Consider the following 23,172-nt stretch of genomic DNA (forward strand, 5'->3'; position numbering starts at 1 on the left):
GGAAGAAGGAAGGAAGGAAGGAAGGAAGGAAGGAAAGAAAGAAAGAAAGAAAGAAAGAAAGAAAGAAAGAAAGAAAGAAAGAAAGAGAGAGAGAGAGAAAGAAAAAGAAAGAAAGAAAGAAAGAAAGAAAGAAAGAAAGAAAGAAAGAAAGAAAGAAAGAAAGAAAGAAAGAAAGAAAGAAAGAGGAAAAAAGGGGGGCTGGGGAAAATGTGTTACTTGCTGCCAGGTGTAGTATTAGCAGGTTTAAGCAGAATTGACAGATACCACCCCACTGAAACCAGAGTGTCATGTAGAGCCGGCTGACCAGGTTCAGCCAGGAAAGATTCATGGAGACGGTGTGCAGAGCCAGGAAGTCTGCAAACACTAATTCAACAACATCAGAAGGATACAGATTGGAACTTTAAAGCCTACTTGACAAATTTTAACCTTTGATAAATTTGGGACAAATCTGGCATGAAAGAAAAATAATGGAAAAATGATTAGGGCCTACTAATTTGATCATAATAGGTTGTTTTTAATTAATTCTATTCAACAGTTTAACAAAACCATGAATACATAGTAAAATGGGAGAAAAAAGAAAAACACTTTTATCAGAAGAACACCAATTCAATAAATGTAGAATAAATAATGGAATTAGAAAGAACCATTTTCTGACATTCACTGTAGCTGCTAATTTGTGCAAGTATGTCAATGATTACGGAAATTTCTGGAGGGAAATCTGTCAAAGAGAAGGGCATTTACTAGGTGACCACTCAGACTTGTTATTAACTACAAAGGGTTGTTCCTTTATATTGAAGACATACTCATCTTCGAATTTTCAAAACCAGCTGACGATGTCGGGCAGTGGTAGCACATGCCTTAACCCCAGAGGCTGAGAGGCAGAGGCAGGTAGCTCTCTTAGTTCCAGGCCAACCTGGCCTACAGAGTAAGATCCAGAACAGTCAGGGTTACACAGAAAAACCCTGTCTAAAACAAACAAACAAAATAACCCAAGCTGACATTAAAGCCACCTATGTAACATAGTAAGAAACACACATCATCACCCACAAGGACCATTCTCCTTGTCAAACAAGTTACAATCTATCAACAGGGACAGTAAGACAAATCTAGAATACATGACATTTCCTGTGACAAGTGATCACATTCACTCCACAAAAAGTCCATGTTATAAAAAAAAAACAAAAAACAAACTATTAAAGAGACTTAACAACAAATATAACTATATGCATCTTGACTGAATCCTGTGTTGAAAAAAAGTTCTTATAAAACATATGGCAGCCGGGCGTGGTGGTGCACACCTTTCATCCCAGCTCTCGGGAGGCAGAGACAGACGGATTTCTGAGTTTGAGGCCAGCCTGGTCTACAAAGTGAGTTCCAGGACAGCCAGGACTATACAGAGAAACCCTGTCTTGAAAAAAAAAAATATGGAGACAGTAAAAAAATTTACATGTGGGCTATTGGAAGATTCGACTTAATGTATGCTGACTTTACATCTGATACTCATGTTGGTTGTGTAGAACACCTCATTCCTTAGAACAAATCCTGCAATATGCAAAACAGAAATTGCATATACAATCTTCAAATGGTTCAGCAAAGACATCAAATGTCAACTGATGAACTGAAGTGAAGAATATACACGTGTCAACCCGATTATTTTTTCAAGTATTCCTAGATTCAAAATCTGTCTGGCCAAATTGTTAGGATTAAATGAGAATGCCCAGTGTAACACTGCCATCCAGAAAGTGACAGACACGCTTGAGCCCCAATCCTAGCAATTACCTTTAGTCTTAGTTTAAGAGGTTAAATACACTAATCTACCACTACACTTGCTGAGGGCTAGTTCTAGCTCAGCCAGAGAGAGGTATTTAGATCATAGTCAGTTCTATTAATTTGTTGGATAGGGTTCCTAGATCCATTTTCAGATTGTGAACATGACCTATGCATAAAATACATCATGATTCTAAGGAATTTTGTTGTAGCTCTTCAGATGATCTCCAAACAGGATTTTATTAACACAGCCAATGTCTTGTATTCATCTCTACACCTAGTATTTTATTAGCTGTTTTTCTTTTTTTTTTTAATTTTTAATATTTTTATTACATATTTTCCTCAATTACATTTCCAATGCTATCCCAAAAGTCCCCCATAGCGCCCCCCACTTCCCTACCCACCCATTCCCATTCTTTTGGCCCTGGCATTCCCCTATATTGGGGCATACAAAGTTTGCAAGTCCAATGGGCCTCTCTTTCCATTGATGGCCGACTAGGTCATCTTTCGATACATATGCAGCTAAAGACAAGAGCTCCGGGGTTCTGGTTAGTACATCATGTTGTTCCAACAATAGGGTTGCAGATCCCTTTAGCTCCTTGGGTACTTTCTCTAGCTTCTCCATTGGGAGCCCTGTGATACATCCAATAGCTGACTGTGAGCATCCACTCCTGTGTTTGCTAGGCCCCGGCATCGTCTCACAAGAGACAGCTATATTTGGGTCCTTTCAGCAAAATCTTGCTAGTGTATGCAATGGTGTCAGCGTTTAGAAGCTGATTATGGGATGGATCCCTGGATACGGCAGTCTCTAGCTGGTCCATCCTTTCATCACAGCTACGAACTTTGTCTCTGTAACTCCTTCCNTGGGTGTTTTGTTCCCAATTCTAAGAAGGTGCACAGTGTCCACACTTTGGTCTTCATTCTTCTTGAGTTTCATGCGTTTAGCAAATTGTATCTTATATCTTGGGTATCCTAAGTTTTGGGCTAATATCCACTTATCAGTGAATACATATTGTGTGAGTTCTTTTGTGATTGTGTTACTTCACTCAAGATGATGCCCTCCAGGTCCATCCATTTGGCTAGGAATTTCATAAATTCATTCTTTTTAATAGCTGAGTAGTACTCCATTGTGTAAATGTACCATAATTTCTGTATCCATTCCTCTGTTGAGGGACATCTGGGTTCTTTCCAGCTTCTGGCTATTATAAATAGGGCTGCTATGAACATAGTGGAGCATGTGTCCTTTTTACCGGTTGGGACATCTTCTGGATATATGCCCAGGAGAGGTATTGCTGGATCCTCCGGTAGTGCTATGTCCAATTTTCTGAGGAACCGCCAGACTGATTTCCAGAGTGGTTGTACAAGCTTGCAATCCCACCAACAATGGAGGAGTGTTCCTCTTTCTCCACATCCTCGCCAGCATCTGCTGTCACCTGAATTTTTGATCTTAGCCATTCTGACTGGTGTGAGGTGGAATCTCAGGGTTGTTTTGATTTGCATTTCCCTGATGATTAAGGATGTTGAACATTTTTTCAGGTGCTTCTCTGCCATTTGGTATTCTTCAGGTGAGAATTCTTTGTTCAGTTCTGAGCCCCATTTTTTAATGGGGTTATTTGACTTTCTGGAGTCCACCTTCTTGAGTTCCTTATATATATTGGATATTAGACCCTTATCTGATTTAGAATAGGTGAAGATCCTTTCCCAATCTGTTGGTGGTTTTTTTGTCTTATTGATGGCTGCTTGTGGACGTTGTACATCGTGGTGCGCACTAGGCTCCGCACCACGATGTACAACGTCCACAAGCAGAGAGTCACGCCAAGATATTTTATATTATTTGTGACTATTGAGAAGGGTGTTGTTTCCCTAATTTCTTTCTCAGCCTGTTTATTCTTTGTGTAGAGAAAGGCCATTGATTTGTTTGAGTTAATTTTATATCCAGCTACTTCACCGAAGCTGTTTATCAGGCTTAGGAGTTCTCTGGTGGAATTTTTATTATTTTATTAGCTGTTTTTCTAATGTTTATGCTTTTCCCATAATTTATAGAAAAGGAACTAGAGCAAAGGCAGCTGAAGAACTTTTGACAAAAATCATCATAAAATGCATGAAAAATGAAATGGCATTGGTAGTATCCTAATATTTCCTGCTCTGCTAACTTACTCTGAAGCTTCTAGAACACACTTTAATGTATCTTGTTCTGAGAAATTTATATACTACTCTTTGTTCAGTAAACTACATGTCAGTTTAACCTTTTAAAAATCACCATTTCCGGGCTGGAGCGATGGCTCAGTGGTTAAGAGCACTGACTGCTCTTCCAGAGGTACTGAGTTCAATTCCTAGCAACCACATGGTGGCTCACAACCATCTGTAATGGGATCCAATGTCCTCTTCTGGTGTGTCTGAAGACAGCTACAGTGTGCTCATATACATTAAATAAATAAATAAATCTTTTTTAAAAAATAATTTTCATACACAAATTATTTTAGTCAAATCTATTTCCTTACATAAAACAATTGACTTAAAAAAACCATATGAACAAATCTCTACTTCCTTACAATATGAATCCTAAAACGAAGCTCACAGGAGATGGGGTGGGAACTCAGCAAGCATGAGGCCCAGGTTCTGATCAAAAAGCAGGTGTGGTGGCCTGCCTACAACCCTAATGCATAGGAGATAGCGACAGAGCATCTAAGGAGCAAGCATGCCAGCCAGACTGGCAGAAAGGGCACACTCCAGGTTTACTCAAGGACCCACCCAGTCTCAATGTATAAGATGAAGATCAATTGAGAAGACACCTAAAATCTATCTCTGGGTTCCACATGCTTGCACATGCTTGTGTACCACCCCCCCCACACACACCAAACATATATCACTCACACTCCATATACATATATACACATACAAATAAAGTAAAATAGGACAAATACACTTTCACATTCAAAGGGCGATGCATTGTATACATTGACTGGTAAAAAGAATTACTCTAGTTTATAGCATTATTTTCTCTCAAACAGTACTTTTCTTTTTTAGTTTGTGCTGAAGTAGATTTACTTTACTAAAGCCTATCAAAACAGGTGGTGAACTCAGTATTAACTATTCTCTTTCATATATTGTCCATCTTCAAAAACTAGTAACTGTATTTGATGCTAAACTTGGTTAGCAAGCCATGGAGATCTTAACAGTCTGATACTCATAACACTTCATCCATTACTGAGTATTTTAGTGTTTGCAATTGTTCACTAACCAGACGTATTTTTTTTCTTTTGGCTACAGTTGCTGACATTACTTTTTAAATCCTATGTACTATAAATGGCTTAACAATGTAGTAGATATCTTTTACAAGCCCTCTTCTTGCATCATTTCCTTGGACATGTTTTACTAAACAGATTAGCAAAACATAAAACATGGCTTCTATTTTATTTGTTATTAGATTACTTCTAGACAAAACCCTCAAGTTATAAACTATTAACATGGAATTAAATTATTGCAACTATATTCCCAAATTGTTGGGTTGACTATGTTTGTTGCCTGCTGTTAATGATTTTTGGCCTAGATGTTTGAGGCTACATATTTAGCCTTGGCAAAAAATGTACAAATATAAACTATGTCTCTCTAATATTTTATCAATAGTCAATGTTGTCATACTGTTATTATCTGACATTCTGCATCGTATTCCATCAATTACAATAAAGACCTTAAATGAATGAAGCACATACTTACTATTCTAACACCAAAATGATTTCCGTTGCATTTTCGTAGACCTCATGCAGATTAATCACGTGGGGACAAGACCTGGCCAGCTCCAGCACAGCTATCTCATGCAGAATCTCTGCCCGGCAATCCTGTCCTCTTCTCCTCTTTTTCAGGAATTTGGCAGCATACTCCTGTCCAGTTGATTTTGATATACATTGTCTAACGACAGCAAATTTTCCTCTAGAAAGAAAGAATAGGGAAACTTCATAACTCCAACTTAGGTGAAGTCTTTCACATATCTGTGACATTAGGAAATTTTCTTTTTTGTACAAGCTGACACAAATAGTATATGCTCTTTTATTAAGTCTACAATGTTACTGCGTAAGTGTAGGCAATTATCATAGCAGAATAAACTATTGTTTTTACTATCAGTATAATATATTTCAGTGTATCTGATAATATCATCTGCTTAACAACTCTATGGCTCTAACAGATACACAAGGGATATGGATCCTATGGAGAGTATTCAAATGTATTTTGGGATCACGTAAGAAATTAAGGGTGATCAACAGTTTGCTATAAAGACACCCAGTAATGTCTATCATCTATCACGTCTATCATTTTAGGAAATTATATATGCTTTTATCTCTTTAATAGAAGTACTTAGCATCTTACCCAAACTTAAAAGCACAAAGATTATTTCTCCTGGTATATGCATGTATTATTATAAGCATTTAGTTTTACAAAGATATAAAGCTATTCTGAACCTAAGATATTCTAAGAACTAACAAACTATTGATTTGCATACTCCAAAAAGAGGCAACATGCCCTTAGACAGGGAGGTTTACATTTAATTCCAGAGGGTTTTCAGATTGAAGCCTATCATAAACCTGCTAGGCTCTAGTCTAACAGATCCCAATTTAATAACTAAGAATAAACCGCATTCTAGTTTCTGGTACTAACTTGGGTACAAGTAAATCTCCAGAAACTGGTATTTTAACTCCATTGCTGCAGCTACTCTCAGAAATATACTTCTAAACATAGATGGTCAGCTGATAGCAGGGTCAACCATTTAACCCAAGTGATTTAACCCCGTGTGTGGGAGTTAGGAAAAGAAATAGCTTGCCTGGATTTTATTTGTTACTCACAAGAACCAGAACAACAGTTTACTCCTCATAATACCTCAAAAATCAGTGTCAATCTAAAACATGTAGCTAATAATCAAAAATAAAGTATACAATCTATAATATGAAGCCTACATACCTCAATGAAATAAACTGCCTATACAAACCTGATCCTTTACTGTTCAGTGCCAAGAATTTCTAGCTTTCTTGTCTCACAACTATGGAACAATTTCTCCCCTTAAAATGGATCTGTTTATTAAGTTTAACACCTACCAAATCTTACTTAGATATAGAAGCAAAAACTTGTCTAAAACAGAAAAGGGAGTTGAGGTTTTAGGAAAACCCTCACCTTGTAAAATTTAGGAACCAAGCTAGGAAACCAAGGACATTACATATCTGAAAGACAGGGCATTTACAGTTGTGATGCCGTCACTACTCTCCAGTTACCTGATGGTATCTATGAACTAGAATTGCTTCAAAAACAAGTAGCAAGATTAACAAGTTGCATCTATTTTTACCTCACTATTTCAGCTTCCTAAGACTCTCTTAAACTACTTTTATATTCATGAACTCAGGACAAAGTTGACCAAATGTCATGGATGATGGTTCTTTTGACAGTGTTCACTGCTGAGGGAACACTCTATGAGGACAGGGAACGTGTCTAATCTAATTAATCAAATCTATTAAAAAATCTATATTTAGCTAACACATAATATCACCTGAAATGCTTCTGAGCAAATGCTAGAGTCTGAATATCTACTATAATACCACACATTGTGCTGTTTTAAAATCCACATTTGCTGCTGCTGCTGCCTCCTCTTCTTCCTCCTCCTCCTCTCCCTTCTTCCTCCTCTTCCTCCTCCTCTTCCTCTTCCTCTTCTGTCTCCCCCTCCCCACTTCTCCTCCTCTTCTTCTTCATCATCTTCTTCTTTCTTTGGTTTTTTGAGACTGTAGCTCTGGCCATCCTGGACCAAGCTGGCCTCCCACTCAGAGATCCACAGTTGCCTCTGCCTCCAGAGTGCTGGGACTAAATAAAGGTGTGCACCACCACTGCCTGGCTCACATTTGCATTTTTAAACATTTGAGAAAGTTACATCAACATATTTATACAATTACATATGCATATATTCGTATAAATACTGTGAAGCAAGGTAAATATTTTACCATTATTATCAGAGGCTTTAGGCGAAAAAAACAAGTATCTACTTTATATTCTTAGATGCCAGTTGTAGTTTAAGACGTCTAACAGTAATCTTTAAAATATGTTCCTATACCAAATTGAAGAGAAATCGTCAGGAATGTAAAACCTTAATAATAACATAAAGGGCAAGGCTGACTAGATTTCCCAGCAATGAAAAAGGTCTAGCCGTTACCCACGGCATTCTAAAACACACAATAAAACACCAAGGGATGGGGAGGGTAAGCCACAAAGGAAGCTGACGTTTTATTTCTGAATCTGCCTCACCCTTCTAACCACAAGGCTGTGAAACTTTGCCTCAGCTGGGGGAGGGGTGGAAAAAACTTACCCAACATGGTAAAAAACAGGAACAATGCAGTTTAGTGAAAAATGAACTTAGACTTACGTTATATATTTCCCTTTGTGTTGCTTAAAGGACATTTAAATTTAATTTTTAAACACAGCTGGTATGGACAGATAACTTGTAGTTTTCTATATGCTAGAATTATGTTTCTAAATTACAAAATATGCAAACCTCCCAGAGGAAAGAAAAGAGTGAACCCCGACTTCACTTCATCAGACATGCACACTAAGACTGGTTAAGCGCTTCACAGATTTTTAACATTTATGGAAGGCTTTAAAAATTAGAATTTTTAATTGCCAATGTTGAAAATTAAATGTAACAATTTTTGTCACATGAGTCACTAGCCCAAAGCAATTTAAAGATGTGATTTAAGTCTCTTCCATGAAGCTATCTGATTCTGGGACACTAGGAATCTGACTTCTGTTTTAACCATAACCTATAACGAGCTTTTGCTTTAAAATGTTTAAAAGCAAACTTACTCCAGTTCAGGCTGCTTCCTTATGACATCACTTCACCTGTAGACAATTTAAAGTTAACAGTGGCCCCACGCAAGTCCTCTACAAAGTTAAAGGAAAAAAGCTCTCTTTAGCCTCTATGCCTATTATTTTGAAGTTAACCTAATAAAGTTACTCATCCAAATAGTAACCTAGAAAACCAGGTAAGAATGCTCAAGTCTCTGTCTAAGTATCTGTTCAGAGCAATTTCCAATTGCTTTACAATAAAAGGCAACTTGAACATATTTAGTCTATCTTCTCAACTAAGTAAAAGGAGATAATACTCAACAAGATCACTGATCACAAATTTTGATCCAGAGCAAAGGAAGCTCAAGTAACTAGCTTAGTCAGAATAATATGATGCTATATGACACAGACTGGGCATCCCTAGTAATAAAAATGGATAAGAAGAAAGGGGGACAAAGAGGAAAGAGAGAGGAACAAAATGTGGAAGGAGACACACGGGCATCTAATGGCTTCAGCAGTCTTCTCACAAAGTAAGACTGTGAGCAATACTGTGTCTAATACTAGGCCCTTCATTTTAACAGAAAAAATCAAAAGCAGAAAGTGTCCCAGAAGAGGATAATTGAACAAAGGAAGTCCGTCTGGATACTGTGCCACATGATACGTACTTAGGGAAACTAATGATGTCCAGCTTTGTTTAAATATTTGAAAGACTGTCAAGTATATATTGAATGTAGCTACCAAAAGGAAACCATGTCTATTTATGAAGGAGAGATTAGTAGAGCAAGAAGCAAAATATTCTATGTCTGTGAGATGGTTTCATCTCTATGTTATGAAAAAGGGGCTTTATGAAACATCTGAAAAAAGGAGAAAGGCCAGGACTTGCCTCTACCTAAAACATAAAAGACACAAGCAAAGAATTACCTTTCCTAGTCCAGGCAACTTGAGATTCCACACTGAGATCAGACTGGTTTTTTAGTCTACCCATCAATAGAAAACACTTTGTAAACCACTGTAGCATAAGCCAAACATTTACCTCCATATAAACACATGTACACAAAAAACCAATATGACCTAACTCTTTATAACCATGCTTACTTTAAACCTAAGAAGACACACAACAGACGAGTGACTTGGCACAGGTTCCTAGTACACACTAAAAAGTTACTGTAGTACTCAACGTCAAGGGCATGCTTGGCATAAGAAGTGCATACTTGATTAAGCCAAGAATTTAGACAGGCTTCTACTAATACAGAAGACCAATTCTTTGTAATATAAAACTGTGATATTAGACATGGGTTAAATATTCTTAATTTATGAGGGTATGTACATATGGAAGTATCTCTTTCTATTTTAGACAGACACAGTAGCTAGGAATGGAAAAATCAAAATGTATTGAACCAAAACATATAACACTGTATTAGCCCTTTACAAATATTAAGTAATTTAACCCTAAAAAATCTACATAAATAAATACAATTATCCTTATCTCTTTTTCAGATGGCAGTAAGAGGTGTTATAATTTAACTGAAGTCACATAGGTAATCAATGGCAGAGCCCAGATGAGGACTTGGCAGCCTGAGCTGTCCCTTCCCATTCACAGACGCAGAAGCAAAAAGAAATGAGATCTGGAGCTAGGTGAGATATTTGATATGAACTCCTCCACAGATTTAATTTTCTGTTCAGCTAAGAAAATAGAGATGAAAGCTTTTCTTTCTAATCACTGATAACAGTTCTAAGTTTTATAACAAATAAAACACTGAATTTAGCCAGCACACATATCAAAGATATCAAAGTTTCCTTACCTCCCAAGTTCTTTTGGGGTAAGTATATAGAAATTATTAAAATTCTCTGTTTTCATCGGCGTTTGAGGGGTTGTAGTTAGCAAGCCTGAGACACTTCGGCAATCAAATCTCCTCCGAGACATGTTGATGACTGCCAGACCTGCTTCTCTAGGCACTGACTTTTACCTAGTTAAAAGAAGAGACAGGAAGAGAGAAGATGGAACTTAAATGTAACTGAAAAAAAGAGACATTATCTCAGGCAGGATGTGCATTACTTACACAGCTCCAAATATAGTATTAAGATAGAACAACATAGATATGCTGATTTCAGGAGCTTATTCTATTCACAAGCGGAAAACGCCAGAAGCACACATAGACATAAATTGAATGGTAACTAAGCACAGCTACTGACTTTATTTAAAAAGAAACTGCTATAAAAATAGTGAGAAATGGTTATGATGCAGGTGGAAGGAGGTATCATTAGTATTGACCGTGAATTGCTATTCTTTAAACCCATGGCTTCCACACACCTGTGGAATTTAATATAGTAATGTAATGAACATTTGTTTTAACTTAACATGTCCACAAACTTGGTGGCAAATTCACATTTTGTGCATTATATTTCTGTCCCACATAAATCAAGAAATAGAACTTGCTCATGGATTGGCTACTTTCCAAAACTAAATCTAGAACCACCCCCCTAGACCTTAACAGTTCTACCCTTGGCACAACCCAGTGCTGAAAACTCTATTTTGCTGGGTCAATGACTGATCATAAATAAATTACCAACCCAGAGTCAAATCCATAGCTGAAGTTCATAGTCTGAAACTTTTGGTACTTTTAGTATCAAATTACTATTTGATATTAACCAAATCTGTGTAATTATGGTAGACTCTCAGCCACGTCTGTCTATGAAAGATCAGGAGTTATTCTGCTAGGACTCTACCATAATAACCCTCTAGTGTCTGTTCCTCTTGCTACATCACCCTCCTCACCTCCTGCTGAGAGCAACTGTTTTTTGTTTGTTTTTTAAAACTTTGCTACATTCAATTGCCAACTAGTATCTTCTACTTAGGAAACAGGCAGTGTTTTCTGTCCTATATTTTGTTTGTTTTTCAAATTTGTAAATTATTTCTATATAACCTTTGGTCCTGAGGCAAAACACTTCTCTAGGTAGCTGGGGATACATCTCTTGGAGTCTGAGAATACCAATGCTGGGAGGCGGGGGAAAGAATTGAGCTGAAATGCTCCTGGGTGTGAATTCCATTTACTGTTCATTACAGCCATGAGGCCATATACAGAGTTTTAAGTTCCCTACTGTATCAGCCTGGTTTCTGTTACTATATTGAAATTCCCAGGGTAGGCTATTAATAAAGAAATTGTGCTTATTTTGGCTCACAGTTCTGGAAGGACAAGGACAAGGAGCCTCAAATGATGGTGGCCTTCTTGCTGGAGAATATCACAATATCACATGACAAGAGACAAGGAGTATGTGCACATGTCTGGTTCCTTACCATCCTTTCATAAAGCCACTAGGATGCTTCATCAACACAGGGATTCTAACCTAAGTACCTTAACTAATCCTAATCACTTCCCAGTGGCTTGAACCACAGACTTGAGGTCCTTATGCTCTTAACAGCTCACAAAGGCTGGATGTGGTGGCACATACACCTATAAATTCCAAGATCCAGAAAGCTAAAGCAATCTGAAGACTTAAGGCAGGACTGCTAAGAGTGTGAGGCCAGCCTGAAATACAGAATGCATACGAGATCTGCCAGGACTACATAGCAAAGCACCTCAAAATGGGAATTCAACACAAGTCTGGAGGACAAAATATATTCAAATCCTAACAGCTACTATTATAGGCCAAACTACATCTTCCTTCTATCTGTTAGGTGAAATATTAAACCCAGTACCTCACAATGTAACTTCTTTTTCAGATAAGGGCTTTTAAGGTGGTGACTAAGTTAAAAAGAGACCATTAAGGTAGGGCCCTAATCCACTATGACTGGTGTTCTTATAAGAAAAGAGACATAGAAACACATGAAAGACATGTGAAAACACTGGCAACAAATAGCCAAACATTGTCAACAGCTGTCTGTATGTTTTTAAAGGTCTCAGTATGCAGTTCAGTCCTAGAACTCTGTGTAATCCAGACTGACCTTGACCTAGTTATAATCCTTATCTCCCGAGCGAGCGCTAGGATTATAGGCCTATAGCATCACCCTGTGTTCCGTTAACTTTTCATACCTTCTTAGTTCTGAAGACTCTGTTACTAAAATTATTAAATAACATTTTTAATATGTCATATAGTATTGTCTGAAAAATCAATATGAATATCGATTCCTACATTCAGTCAGTTAGGAAAAGCCTCTTCTGCACCACCTTTGGATTTTAGAATTTTGTACCTACACTTCTGATTACACTTGCACTATTCTCATTTCTACAAATAGAAGGGACAGGCCTAATCACTGATGCAACTGGGCTATCTTCCCAACAATTTTCATCAACAAATAACACTGTAATTGATCAGAGACAAGTTCATGAGTCTTAATTTTTCTTTCATATAGATTTTAGGTGCTAGGATGTTTACCTCTTAGAGAAACTGGAACTAGTAAACATTTTATAAATAAGCATTTTCTACTCTCAATTTTCAAGAGACAATATGATCCTTTTTGGCATCAAATATTTATTTTTAATTAAGTATGATTTATACATTTAAAAACATTCCAAGAACCTGTTGAGTGTATAAACTCTAAAATCCAACATATTAACATACTCAAGAAAGTTGTACTTTCAAAGATTAACTCATTAAATATGAAAGTAAAGACATAAAAGTTTATAAGCAATATGATAAATCAGAGGGTAGACTATAAAAGCCAACAGAAGATTGGAAAATTACAGCAAAATATTAGCAGTAGTCATCCCCAGTGAGATTATGGTAATTAGAATTTCTTATTATTAGCGTATCTAACCTTAAAACATTATGCTTCAATAGTCAATAAAAACAGCTGTGATTGCTGTCATGTCATCTCCTGAGGCTAAATACTTTAAACCTAACTAATATGATATACAATAAAATGACTGATAAAAGCCGGGCGTGGTGGCGCACTCCTTTAATCCTAGCACTCGGGAGGCAGAGGCAGGTGGATTTCTGAGTTCGAGGCCAGCCTGGTCTACAAAGTGAGTTCCAGGACAGCCAGGGCTGCACAGAGAAACCCTGNAAAAAAAAAAAAAAAAAGACTGATAAAGTCTTCCTTATGATAGGAAATGGCTGTGAATATGTGGCCAGAAAAATGCAACCGCTTTTTCTTTGCAAGAGCAAAGGTGTCAGTCTATATACGTTACTTTGCAGAATTTACTTTGCCTGAAGTTCAAGAGCCATCATTTAGATTTTTCAAGGCCTCAAATTTTTCTTTGCAGTATGTAGTAGCAGTATGTTATGTAGGTCAGATCTCATGCAGAGACCATGTACAACTTCAGGCTATATACTGTTAAAATCATTACATTGTTTACAGTTACATAGAAAAATAGCTAAAATAGAAAAATCCCTAGCATTTTTTAAAATAAACTTAGCTTTAACTCATTACAATAAGCAGAAACTTTAAAATACTTTTCTCAGGGGACATATTGGAAGAGAATGTAAGAGCTGGAGGACAGGGAGGAGCGCTATGAAATGCTGTCCTTTAGGCAAGACTTGACCTTGCACATACCAGCTCACAGCTGCTGTGGTTACCTGAGGAGATCAAACCCTTAAACATTCCAGCATGGAGAGGAGGAGCTCCCATGGCCCCACCCCTACCTGAGAAGCTCTAAGTAGTTGATGACTGTTAGAGAGCAGGGAGTGTGTGGCCTCTGATAGATTCACATGTGGATGACCTCACTAGTACATATGAGCAGCACTATGCGGACTCTGTGTGGTTAAATAAACGAGGGCAAGAAGTTAGGAGGGAAATGTGATAGAGTTCTAAGAAAAGACAGAAGGAGAGAGTAGGCAGTGAATATGATTAAGGTACATTGCATGCATGTGTGAAATTTTCAAAGAAGTATGTATGTATGTATGTATGTATGTCGTGAATGTTGAGAAAAGCCCAGATTTGTACTAGGACCTTCCACAAGAGTCTAAAATGTGATATACAGGTATATTAATTAGAATTAAGTTTGGCAAAGCCTGTTATTTAGTTATATGGAGAGAAAAGGAACTTTAAAAAAAAAAAAAGTTAGTGAAATCCATAATGATAGTCTTATCCAGTTCTTACTTATCAGCTCATTAGAGGGCTTTCCTTGGGGTGTTAGCATGTATTAACGTCATACCCTAACAAATTCTCTAACACTCATATGAACTGATGGCTATTATTATGGATGAATATACCACGGGTATTTGTATGACAATAGATGTATCCAAAAACAATGTTGAGCAATTGCAAATTTTTCAAATATATTTAAATACAAAAATGAGTTTTGATGTTACAACTCATTTCAATATGGCTCTGCATCTCCAAAATACAAACTTTGCCTTAAAAGAAGACATTTCAAGAAAAGTAACCTTAGGCACATCTACCTGCTGCTAATATACCTGCATCAGAAGCTGTTTAAGGATCCATACAGCTTTCTTGTTTGCCTTTATCTATTTACTACACTTAAATGAATTGTCAGTCTAGGTATTTTCTCAATTCTCCTCCTCTGGTCAATTTTCTATATAATGAAGCCCAAATGTCACCTCTGTCTACCAAAGTCTTTACAAACGGGTTGCCTGTCATTTAAGATACATGAGGGCTAACAGTCAGTTCCCTGTCTCTCCTTGTATGCCTTAAAATTACTACTAATTCTCTTGCTTCTAATAAACAATCTGCCGATCTTCTCTTCTATAATTCACAGTTATAACCAATTCTAAACAAGAATATAACTTATTCTAAATTCACAAATTACAAATGTATCTTACTTAATTTGAAATTGCTTCATATTTTATCAGATTATACCAATAAAAATCTCTTAAGGAACTTACTGAGTTTGCGTTTGTAAACAATTATAGACACACTGGTAGAAGGCATAAATGCATGACAGAAGAAACAAGATTTCAATCTTACACTCGTATATGCCATACCTTTTCCAATTTTTTCATTAATTCCTATTATTACAATAAGAATTCAGATATGGATCAATAAAGGAAGGAAGAGAACGACATCTTACATTTGATCTGTACCTTTGAATGGAAGCGCAAGTATGATCGCTAACTAAATAAGCATCTTTCTAAATCTCTAGGAGCGCCATTCAAAAGTTATTCGTTTCGAGGTTATCAAATGAGAAGGCTTATGAAAGTAGAAATTACAGAATGCAATACAGAAAGCATTTAGAAGTAAGTTGTCTGCTTTGATTCCTTTACTAGCCCCAGAAACTAAAACTTGAAATCCTTTGTAGCATGGTACACAAAGACCCCAGAAGCTGAGTACACACCAGCTTCATTTCCTGCCACAAGTCAGTCTCATGTTTTACCTCCACTTCTGTGCTTTGCCTCTCTGCCTGAAACATCCTTTCTACCTTTCCTTAAATGGCTACTTCTTATTCATGCTCCGCCCCAGGAAGCCTTGCCTCAAACCCACAGGTTGACTTAAATGTCTTTTCTTTATGCTTCAAACACAAGAACTCTGGACATACAAATTAACCTGAAAATTTAACATTAGAGTGCAATCATATTTTCTGTCTAAAGGACAATAACCTTTTACTTGAGCTTAAGCAACTCAGAATGGTGTACCTAGTAAGAATTAAGAACTGATTGAACAAAATGCTATAAATGATAAGGTACATCTAAAGGGATTAAGCTGAACTGAGATTCATCTTGAAATTGCAGTATCGAAGCTTTCAAAACAGTCTCTGCTTACTTCAGTAGTTGGTTAAATAAGAAATATTTAAAACTGCTCGTACAGAATTTCTTTTTAAAAACAAGGAAGCCACATAACTCAGAAATGCGAATAAAATTATTTTATCATCTATTATAATGTAAGATTTAAAAACAAAAAACAAAAACCATTTAGTCTGCTCTAACTGTTCCAGACTAGGCGACCACTTGTTTTCATGTAAATATTTATGTTAGCTAAGAACATCCTGAAAGCCACATACTTGTCCTATCCATAGACCTTCATGAAGTAAATGTGAATGCATATGGCTGCCAAGCAACTTCTCTCTGCTACATGGGCCCCAACAAGACTGAGCTGTGTCTAGGAAACAGATAAACTGAAGGTTTACTTATCTAGCATCTATAAGAAATAAGAACTTTCTGTGCGTTCAAGGATGTGTTTTAGTTGGCCAGGGACTGGAAGACAGCATTCGTGTTGACAGATGATTTCTATGTTCTATGTACTCTACTCACAGCACTGTACTGTTATGTTTGTTTTTAAACACTGAACAGCAAGCAAAATCCAGTAATTTAATTCCCTGAAAATTACAATGGGAAGCCAACTGACTCTAGTCCAACCACTAGAGTATAGATTACGGCGGGGTTACGTCCCAGGCAAGGAACCTCAGCCTGACACTGGGCCAAGACAGTAAGGCCTGATGCCATCCCCACCCACCTTCAGAAAAAGAAATAGATCCTGTAATTGTGAAGTAGGATGAGAAGATGTTGAAAAACGGAAATAATGGCGAGCCAACGATTTACACAGAGCTCATCACTCATCAGATGGAAAATTGGATGTCTGTTGTAAAATAAACTACCGTACCCTTTACTAATAGCACCTCTGTGAAATAATGTTTGTTCAGTAACTGTTGCAATGTAAACTGGAATCTAATTCTTAAAGGGTTAAAAAACAACTACCATTTTACAATTAAAATTTCTCAATGCTTAAAGTACATCCTCTTTTGCACTAGTTGGAAAAAGCAAAGTGATCAATCAAAATATATCATGTATAAATATAAATTCAAAAAAGGGGTTCATTTACATGCACAAGATAATTGAAAAGAATATTTCTCTGCCTTGAACTCAGTTCAAAAACACATCCTTTTCAAAATAGTCTGGTATAGATAATATAAACTATGTATAGTTGCATATATAGCTCTTTTGGCAGAGTACCAACCTGCATGCACAAGGCATAGGTTCAGTGCCCAACAGTGCCATATAAATAGACAAATAATCAAAATTGAGCTGGTAGTGCGGGCCTTTAATTTCAGAACTCAGAAGGCAGAGCCAGGCAGATCTCTTGAGTTCAAAGCCAGCTAAGTCTATACAGTGAGACCCTGTCTCAAAAGACAAAAATCCTTTAAAACTGGTAAGCAAGACTCAAGTGTAGAGCAAATGTCAAGATGCAGGAGGTAAGAATTTTAGACACAGGAAATAAGCATTATAATATATCATATCTTGAGAAATTTAGTTTTAAACTGAGTCTCTAAAAAACTGGGAGATTTTTGACACAGAAATTCTTCCTTATAATTGTCAAGCAGCTACAAAACAAAGCAATGAAAGCATGGTTATACGTTCACTTAACACCAATGACAAACTGTTCACTGTCAATACAAACTGAAAAATGAAATTAGAAGTGTCTGCCATTAAATGCCTACATTGTCTATAGACGTTAATTTAGATATAGATGGTAGACTGTTAATTTATGAAGTTTCTACTAAAATGCCACTTCTACCTTAACCAAAATGTAATTTTTTTCTTAATATTTTATTACATGCAAGTTTAGAGGTCAGAGGACAAGCTGTAAGTGTAGGTTTTCTCTTTCTATCATGTAGGCCCTGGGGATAAGGACATTTGAGTTGGTGTCAAGAACCTTTCCCAGCAGAGCCATCTCCTGAAACTAAATTCTTACTTTAAAAAAAAAAAAGAATTCCAAGAAAAACTATTTACATGCACAAGATAATTGAAAAAAAAATTTGAAATCACAGAAATATTACTTTTCTAACTTCAAAAAAATTTTGAAATCACAGAAATATTACTTTTCTAACTTAAGCATACTGTCATGTAAGTAAATTTACTTTAATAGTAAACCTTCATTCCAGAAAATTATCTAAAATGTATGTGTATCTCAAAAAAACCCAATTACTTGAATTATTAAAACTACCAAAAAAATTAAATTAATATCAAAAAGATTAGAAGAAAAGACAGGTCTAAAATTTGGTCACGATTTCCATGGACTGGTGTTTTTTAATATACACAATTTTAAGGCACTGTGATTCAATTTTTATGAAGTTGTTGAAAACCATTTCTGGGCATCTCACTATGAAGACTCTACCAATAAGAAAGGAGTTTATATCTCTCTGTAATAAAACTGTGCTCCTGGAGTTCAAAATTCCATGTTACATATGCCTCCACTTGCCTCATTACCTCTGCAGACCTTGCTGCTCAAGGCACAGCCTCTCTCCCAGTCTGGAACACTTAAAAAGTCCACACGGTATCAAACCTGCCGGCAAGGTTCGGTGTTATCGGTGCCATGGATGTAAACATGACGTCAGCCAAACCCTCAGTGAATGTCACACTGCGAGCTAATGATTATGATTGAAATTACTAGGCTTTCAGAAGTATTTCTTAATTCCAACTTGCAAGCCGAAGCCAGCGCTTCTCTAGTCCCAGCACAGCCACTGCCACTAGCCACCAGCCGGCCGTGAAGTTTCTTTCAACTTTGTCTCCACTCATCTATATCCCGAGAGTGAAGCCAAATTAAGCGCTTTTCCCACGGTAAGGCCGAGTCAGGATAAAGATCCAGGCCGTGGCCATGATGTGGCTGTCTAGTCTGACAAGTACAGAAGAATTCCCACTGCTTTAAAGCCAAAAAGTCACGGAAACAGCTGTGGCTCCCTATGCCGGGACTGACAGCGGCCCACGCGATGACCGCAAAGCTTCTCCCGGGCTGCTGGCCGGACGCGTCCACCCGCCCCGACGTGAAGGCGTCCCGCGCCCACAGCACGCGAGCCCGGGAGCCACCCGGAGGACCACGTCGAGACGCCGCGGAGGCTATCGGGCATGGCCGCGCTCAGGGTCGCCGGCTCTGGCCTTCGGGCTCGCCGCAGGGTCCCGGCGCCCCCACACCGACCGCTCGGCCGCAGCTCCGCGCCGCCGCGGGTTCTGCCCTCCCTCCGACGGGGCCACGGCTACACGGGCTCACCTCGCACTCTTCCCCACAACGGCTGGTCGCCGTCAGCCAGGCCCCTGTGAGGCGACTCCGGGCGGCGACAGCACAGACGCTGACCGACGCTTCTTACAGTTGAGGTTTGAAAAGTGCAGCCGCGTCTGGGACACTGTACTTCGTTAGACTCCGCCCTCTGCTGCCCAAGAGCCAATCGGAGCGATTATGGAGGGTGGGGTTGTCACGTGGGGGCGGGGCGGGGCGGCGGCCGGCAGCGCGTGCTGTGAGGCAAGGGCCTCAGCAGGGGGGCGGGGAGTGGGCGGGGCGCCGAGCGTCTGAAGACTTGGTTGCTGGATGTAGCCTAGGACTGGACAGTGTGCAGGCCGGGGTCCGCGCGCCACTTTTCCCACTTTTTCCACCTTCAGAGTAGTTCCGGGAGGTGTGAGTATCGGGACACAAGAGATGAAAGAAGCAGATGTCCGGGATGTTTGACTTGTGATGATCAAAGTCTGTGTTTCAAATCTTCCTTGTCCTCTTCCTTACCTCCTGAACCTACTCTCCAGCTTGCTATGGGTTCTTGGAACCATAAATAGGACTCCAGGATCCTAGTCTCTACAGCTGGATGTCTTAAGACACTAACTAGCTCAAGACACTGTAGGAGAATCTGAAGATGAACTAATTGCAGGTTTACTGTGGTAGGGGAAATGACGAAAACTTGTACCTGCTCAATGCCCATTGCTTCTTTCTTTCTTTCTTTCTTTCTTTCTTTCTTTCTTTCTTTCTTTCTTTCTTTCTTTCTCTCTCTCTCTCTCTCTCTCTCTCTCTCTCTNTTTCTTTCTTTCTTTCTTTCTTTCTTTCTTTCTCTCTCTCTCTCTCTCTCTCTCTCTCTCTCTCTCTCTCTCTCTCTCTCTTTCTTTCTTTTTCTTAGCAGTGTTAAAACACAGGGCCTTTCACATGCTAAGCAAGGGTTCCACCTCTAAGTTCCACCCCCAGCCCCCGGATCTGTTAACTATTGAAGACTTTAAAAACTGAAAGTTTCGTGCTAGACACAGTAGGTTTACATATATATAAGATCCTAGGTTACTTATACTTTTATATGTAGCATCTACACATAGTAGGTATAAAAAACTATTGGGAAAAATACTGTGAGTGGAATTCTCTTGCTTTTAGAACATCTTAGCAACAGTTTTATGTTCTTCCCCTGTCACATTTAACCAAGATTTCTTCAAGCCATCTGCTTGCCCTTCCAAGCAGTGTATGTCCCAGGACACATGCATTTAAAGTATCACAGCCATTTCATGAGGTCTGTGTTGTTATTTAGACAGGCCTCAGTATAATGTATTGATTCTTTAAGCATTGTCAAATGGATAATGTTGCATCTTTTTAGCCAGGGAAGCATAAATGTTAAGGTGTCCACAAACCAATGAGACTGTTCCCATACTTTCTTCCAGGAAACAGCAGCTGCATCCCAAAGTCTCAGTACCAAGGCTTAGCCAGTACCCTCTTGGAGTTCCTTGTGATTGTTTTTGGTGTTTAGATGTTTGTAACTGTTTTTAACTTAAATAATTCCTTGATCTCCAGCTTTTGAATGTAGAGGCTGTGTTGAGTGTCTTTATGTGGGGTTGTGTGTATCTGTGTATGTGCACGTGGAGGCCAGAAACATTAATGTCAGGTGTCAATCTCAATACCTCTCCCTTTAGTTTTTGAAACAGTCTCTCCCTGAACCTGTAGTTCAGCAGTTCAGCTTGGCCTACTGACCAGTGATTTCCATGGGTTCCATCTACCTGTATCCACTTTCCCAGCACTGGACTTACAGGTGACAGGATCGGGTACCATGCGTACAGCTTTTTACCAACTGAGACAGCTCCCCAGCCCATTGCCAGCATATTAAAAACAAGACAGACAAACAAACAAACAAACAAAAATGACGTTTCATTATGTGAGGAGTGTTTGTGTATAGGTGAGTGTGTCAGAGGAGGTTAAAGGTGTTGCCCCCAACACCCACCGGGAGCTGGAGTTAAGTGTCATCAGCTACTGATGTGGGCACTAGAAACTGAACTCTACTCCTCTACAAGAGCAGCAAGTGCTCTTGACCAGTGAGTCTTTCTCTGCCACCACCACCACCCTCTTCTTGTCACCAGCTCCACCCCCATTGTCACCTGCTTTTAAGCAGTCGTCTTGCATTTTATTTAATTTTGTAAGCAGGTTGCCTTCTCCAGCAATCAAACTCATTGTTGCTTCCAGCGTGCTCACCTGGTGCATATTCACTGGTGCGTGACAGACATTGACCTACGTGCTACTTTAATGCTCCTGTTCCAGACTCATTTTTGTCCTAACATCTGCCCTAAGCAACTTAGGGAACAAAGAGGTTTATTTCACTTACAATACCAGATATACAGTTCATCATTATGAGGAAGTCAAGGCAGGAACTTCAAACAGCTAGTTATATTACATCCACTCCAAGAACAGAAAGAGACTAGTTCATACATGCCCAATTGTTTGCTTATGTTCTGCTCTCAGCTTTTAAGCAGTTTAGAACCCCTGCCTAGGGGATAGTGCTGCCCACAGTGGCCTGGCCTTCCCACATCAGTTAATGTAAGATAATCCCCACAGGTGTGTAGACTGGCCAACCCAGTGTAGAAAATTTCTTGTTAACATCTTAAGAGATTCTAGGTCAAATTAACAAAGTTAACCATTACAGTCGCATCACATTGTGCCTGTTGTCAGACTTATGCTCTTCCAAAAGACATTCTGCTAAATTTGCTTGGTCTCTGGTACTGTGATTGAACTAACAAGTAATTTCCTATTCTGGGGAGAACACTGTACCACTGTGGTCTCTCAAGGAAATTCAAGATTCAGTGCACTCATAGCCATGTATGTTCCTATTGTTATTCCTTGAAGAGGAAATCCTCCTGTAGTGTGATGGCTATTCTGCTGCCATTACCTCTGCCCTATTTATTGAGCTGAGCTGATACCCTTGAGTGCCACTGACCAGAAACAGTGGTAAAAGACTGGTTGTATTCTTCCAATTCATTTGCGCCTTATATGAATATTAAAATAGAAGAACCGTGTCTTCATCAACGTTTTATTGCTGTGAAAAAACACCATAAACAAAAAGCAAGTTGGGGAGGAAAAGATTTATTCAACTTATACTTCCAGTGCACAGTCCACCACTGTGGGAAATCAGGACAGGAACTCAAGCAGGGCAGGAACCCAGAGTTAGGATCCGATGCAGAGGCCATGGAGGGTGCTGCTTACTAGGCTTGCTACCTGTGGCCTCCTTAGCCTGCATTCTTATAGCACCCAGGACTACTAGCCCAGGGACTGCACCATCCCAAATGGGCTGGGGCCTTTTCCCATTGATCACTGATTGAGAAAATACAACTGGATCTCATGGAGGCATTTCCTCAACTGAAGCTCCATCCTCTCTGATGACTTTAACTTGTGTCAAGTTAACACACAAAAGCAGCCAATACAGACTGTATTTGGAGAGATGACCTTTAAATAGGCAGTTAAAGGAAGATGAGGCCATATCAGAAGGTCTTAATACAATATGACTGGTATCCTGATTAGAAAAAGATAGGTCCAATGGGCCTCTCTTTCCAGTGATGGCCGACTAGGCCATCTTTCGATACATATGCAGCTAGAGACAAGAGCTCTGGGGTACTGGTTAGTTCATAATGTTGTACCACCTATAGGGTTGCAGATCCCTTTAGCTCCTTGGGTACTTTCTCTAGCTCCTCCATTGG

The 23,172-nt window shown here is 38.7% G+C and overlaps 1 protein-coding gene and 1 long non-coding RNA gene across 2 annotated transcripts in view; one reads left to right on the forward strand and one right to left on the reverse strand.

The window, feature by feature from the left end:
• Stk17b (serine/threonine kinase 17b) overlaps window positions 1-19,604 on the reverse strand; it is a 32,543-nt gene extending 12,939 nt beyond the window's left edge. The window contains exons 1-3 of the mRNA XM_021159643.2: window positions 19,463-19,604; window positions 10,386-10,550; window positions 5,485-5,697 (exon numbers count right to left, since the gene is read on the reverse strand). Coding sequence (XP_021015302.1) covers window positions 5,485-5,697; window positions 10,386-10,507 — 335 coding nt within the window. The 5' untranslated portion in view covers window positions 10,508-10,550; window positions 19,463-19,604. The remainder of the gene's footprint in view (window positions 1-5,484; window positions 5,698-10,385; window positions 10,551-19,462) is intronic.
• Window positions 19,605-19,758: 154 nt separating this feature from the next.
• The window catches only part of LOC110305034, a 19,475-nt gene continuing 16,061 nt past the window's right edge, over window positions 19,759-23,172 (forward strand). The window contains exon 1 of the long non-coding RNA XR_002379127.1: window positions 19,759-19,864. This is a non-coding gene — a long non-coding RNA (uncharacterized LOC110305034). The remainder of the gene's footprint in view (window positions 19,865-23,172) is intronic.

The sequence above is a fragment of the Mus caroli genome, chromosome 1, assembly GCF_900094665.2.
Source record: "Mus caroli chromosome 1, CAROLI_EIJ_v1.1, whole genome shotgun sequence".
NCBI lineage: Eukaryota > Metazoa > Chordata > Mammalia > Rodentia > Muridae > Mus > Mus caroli.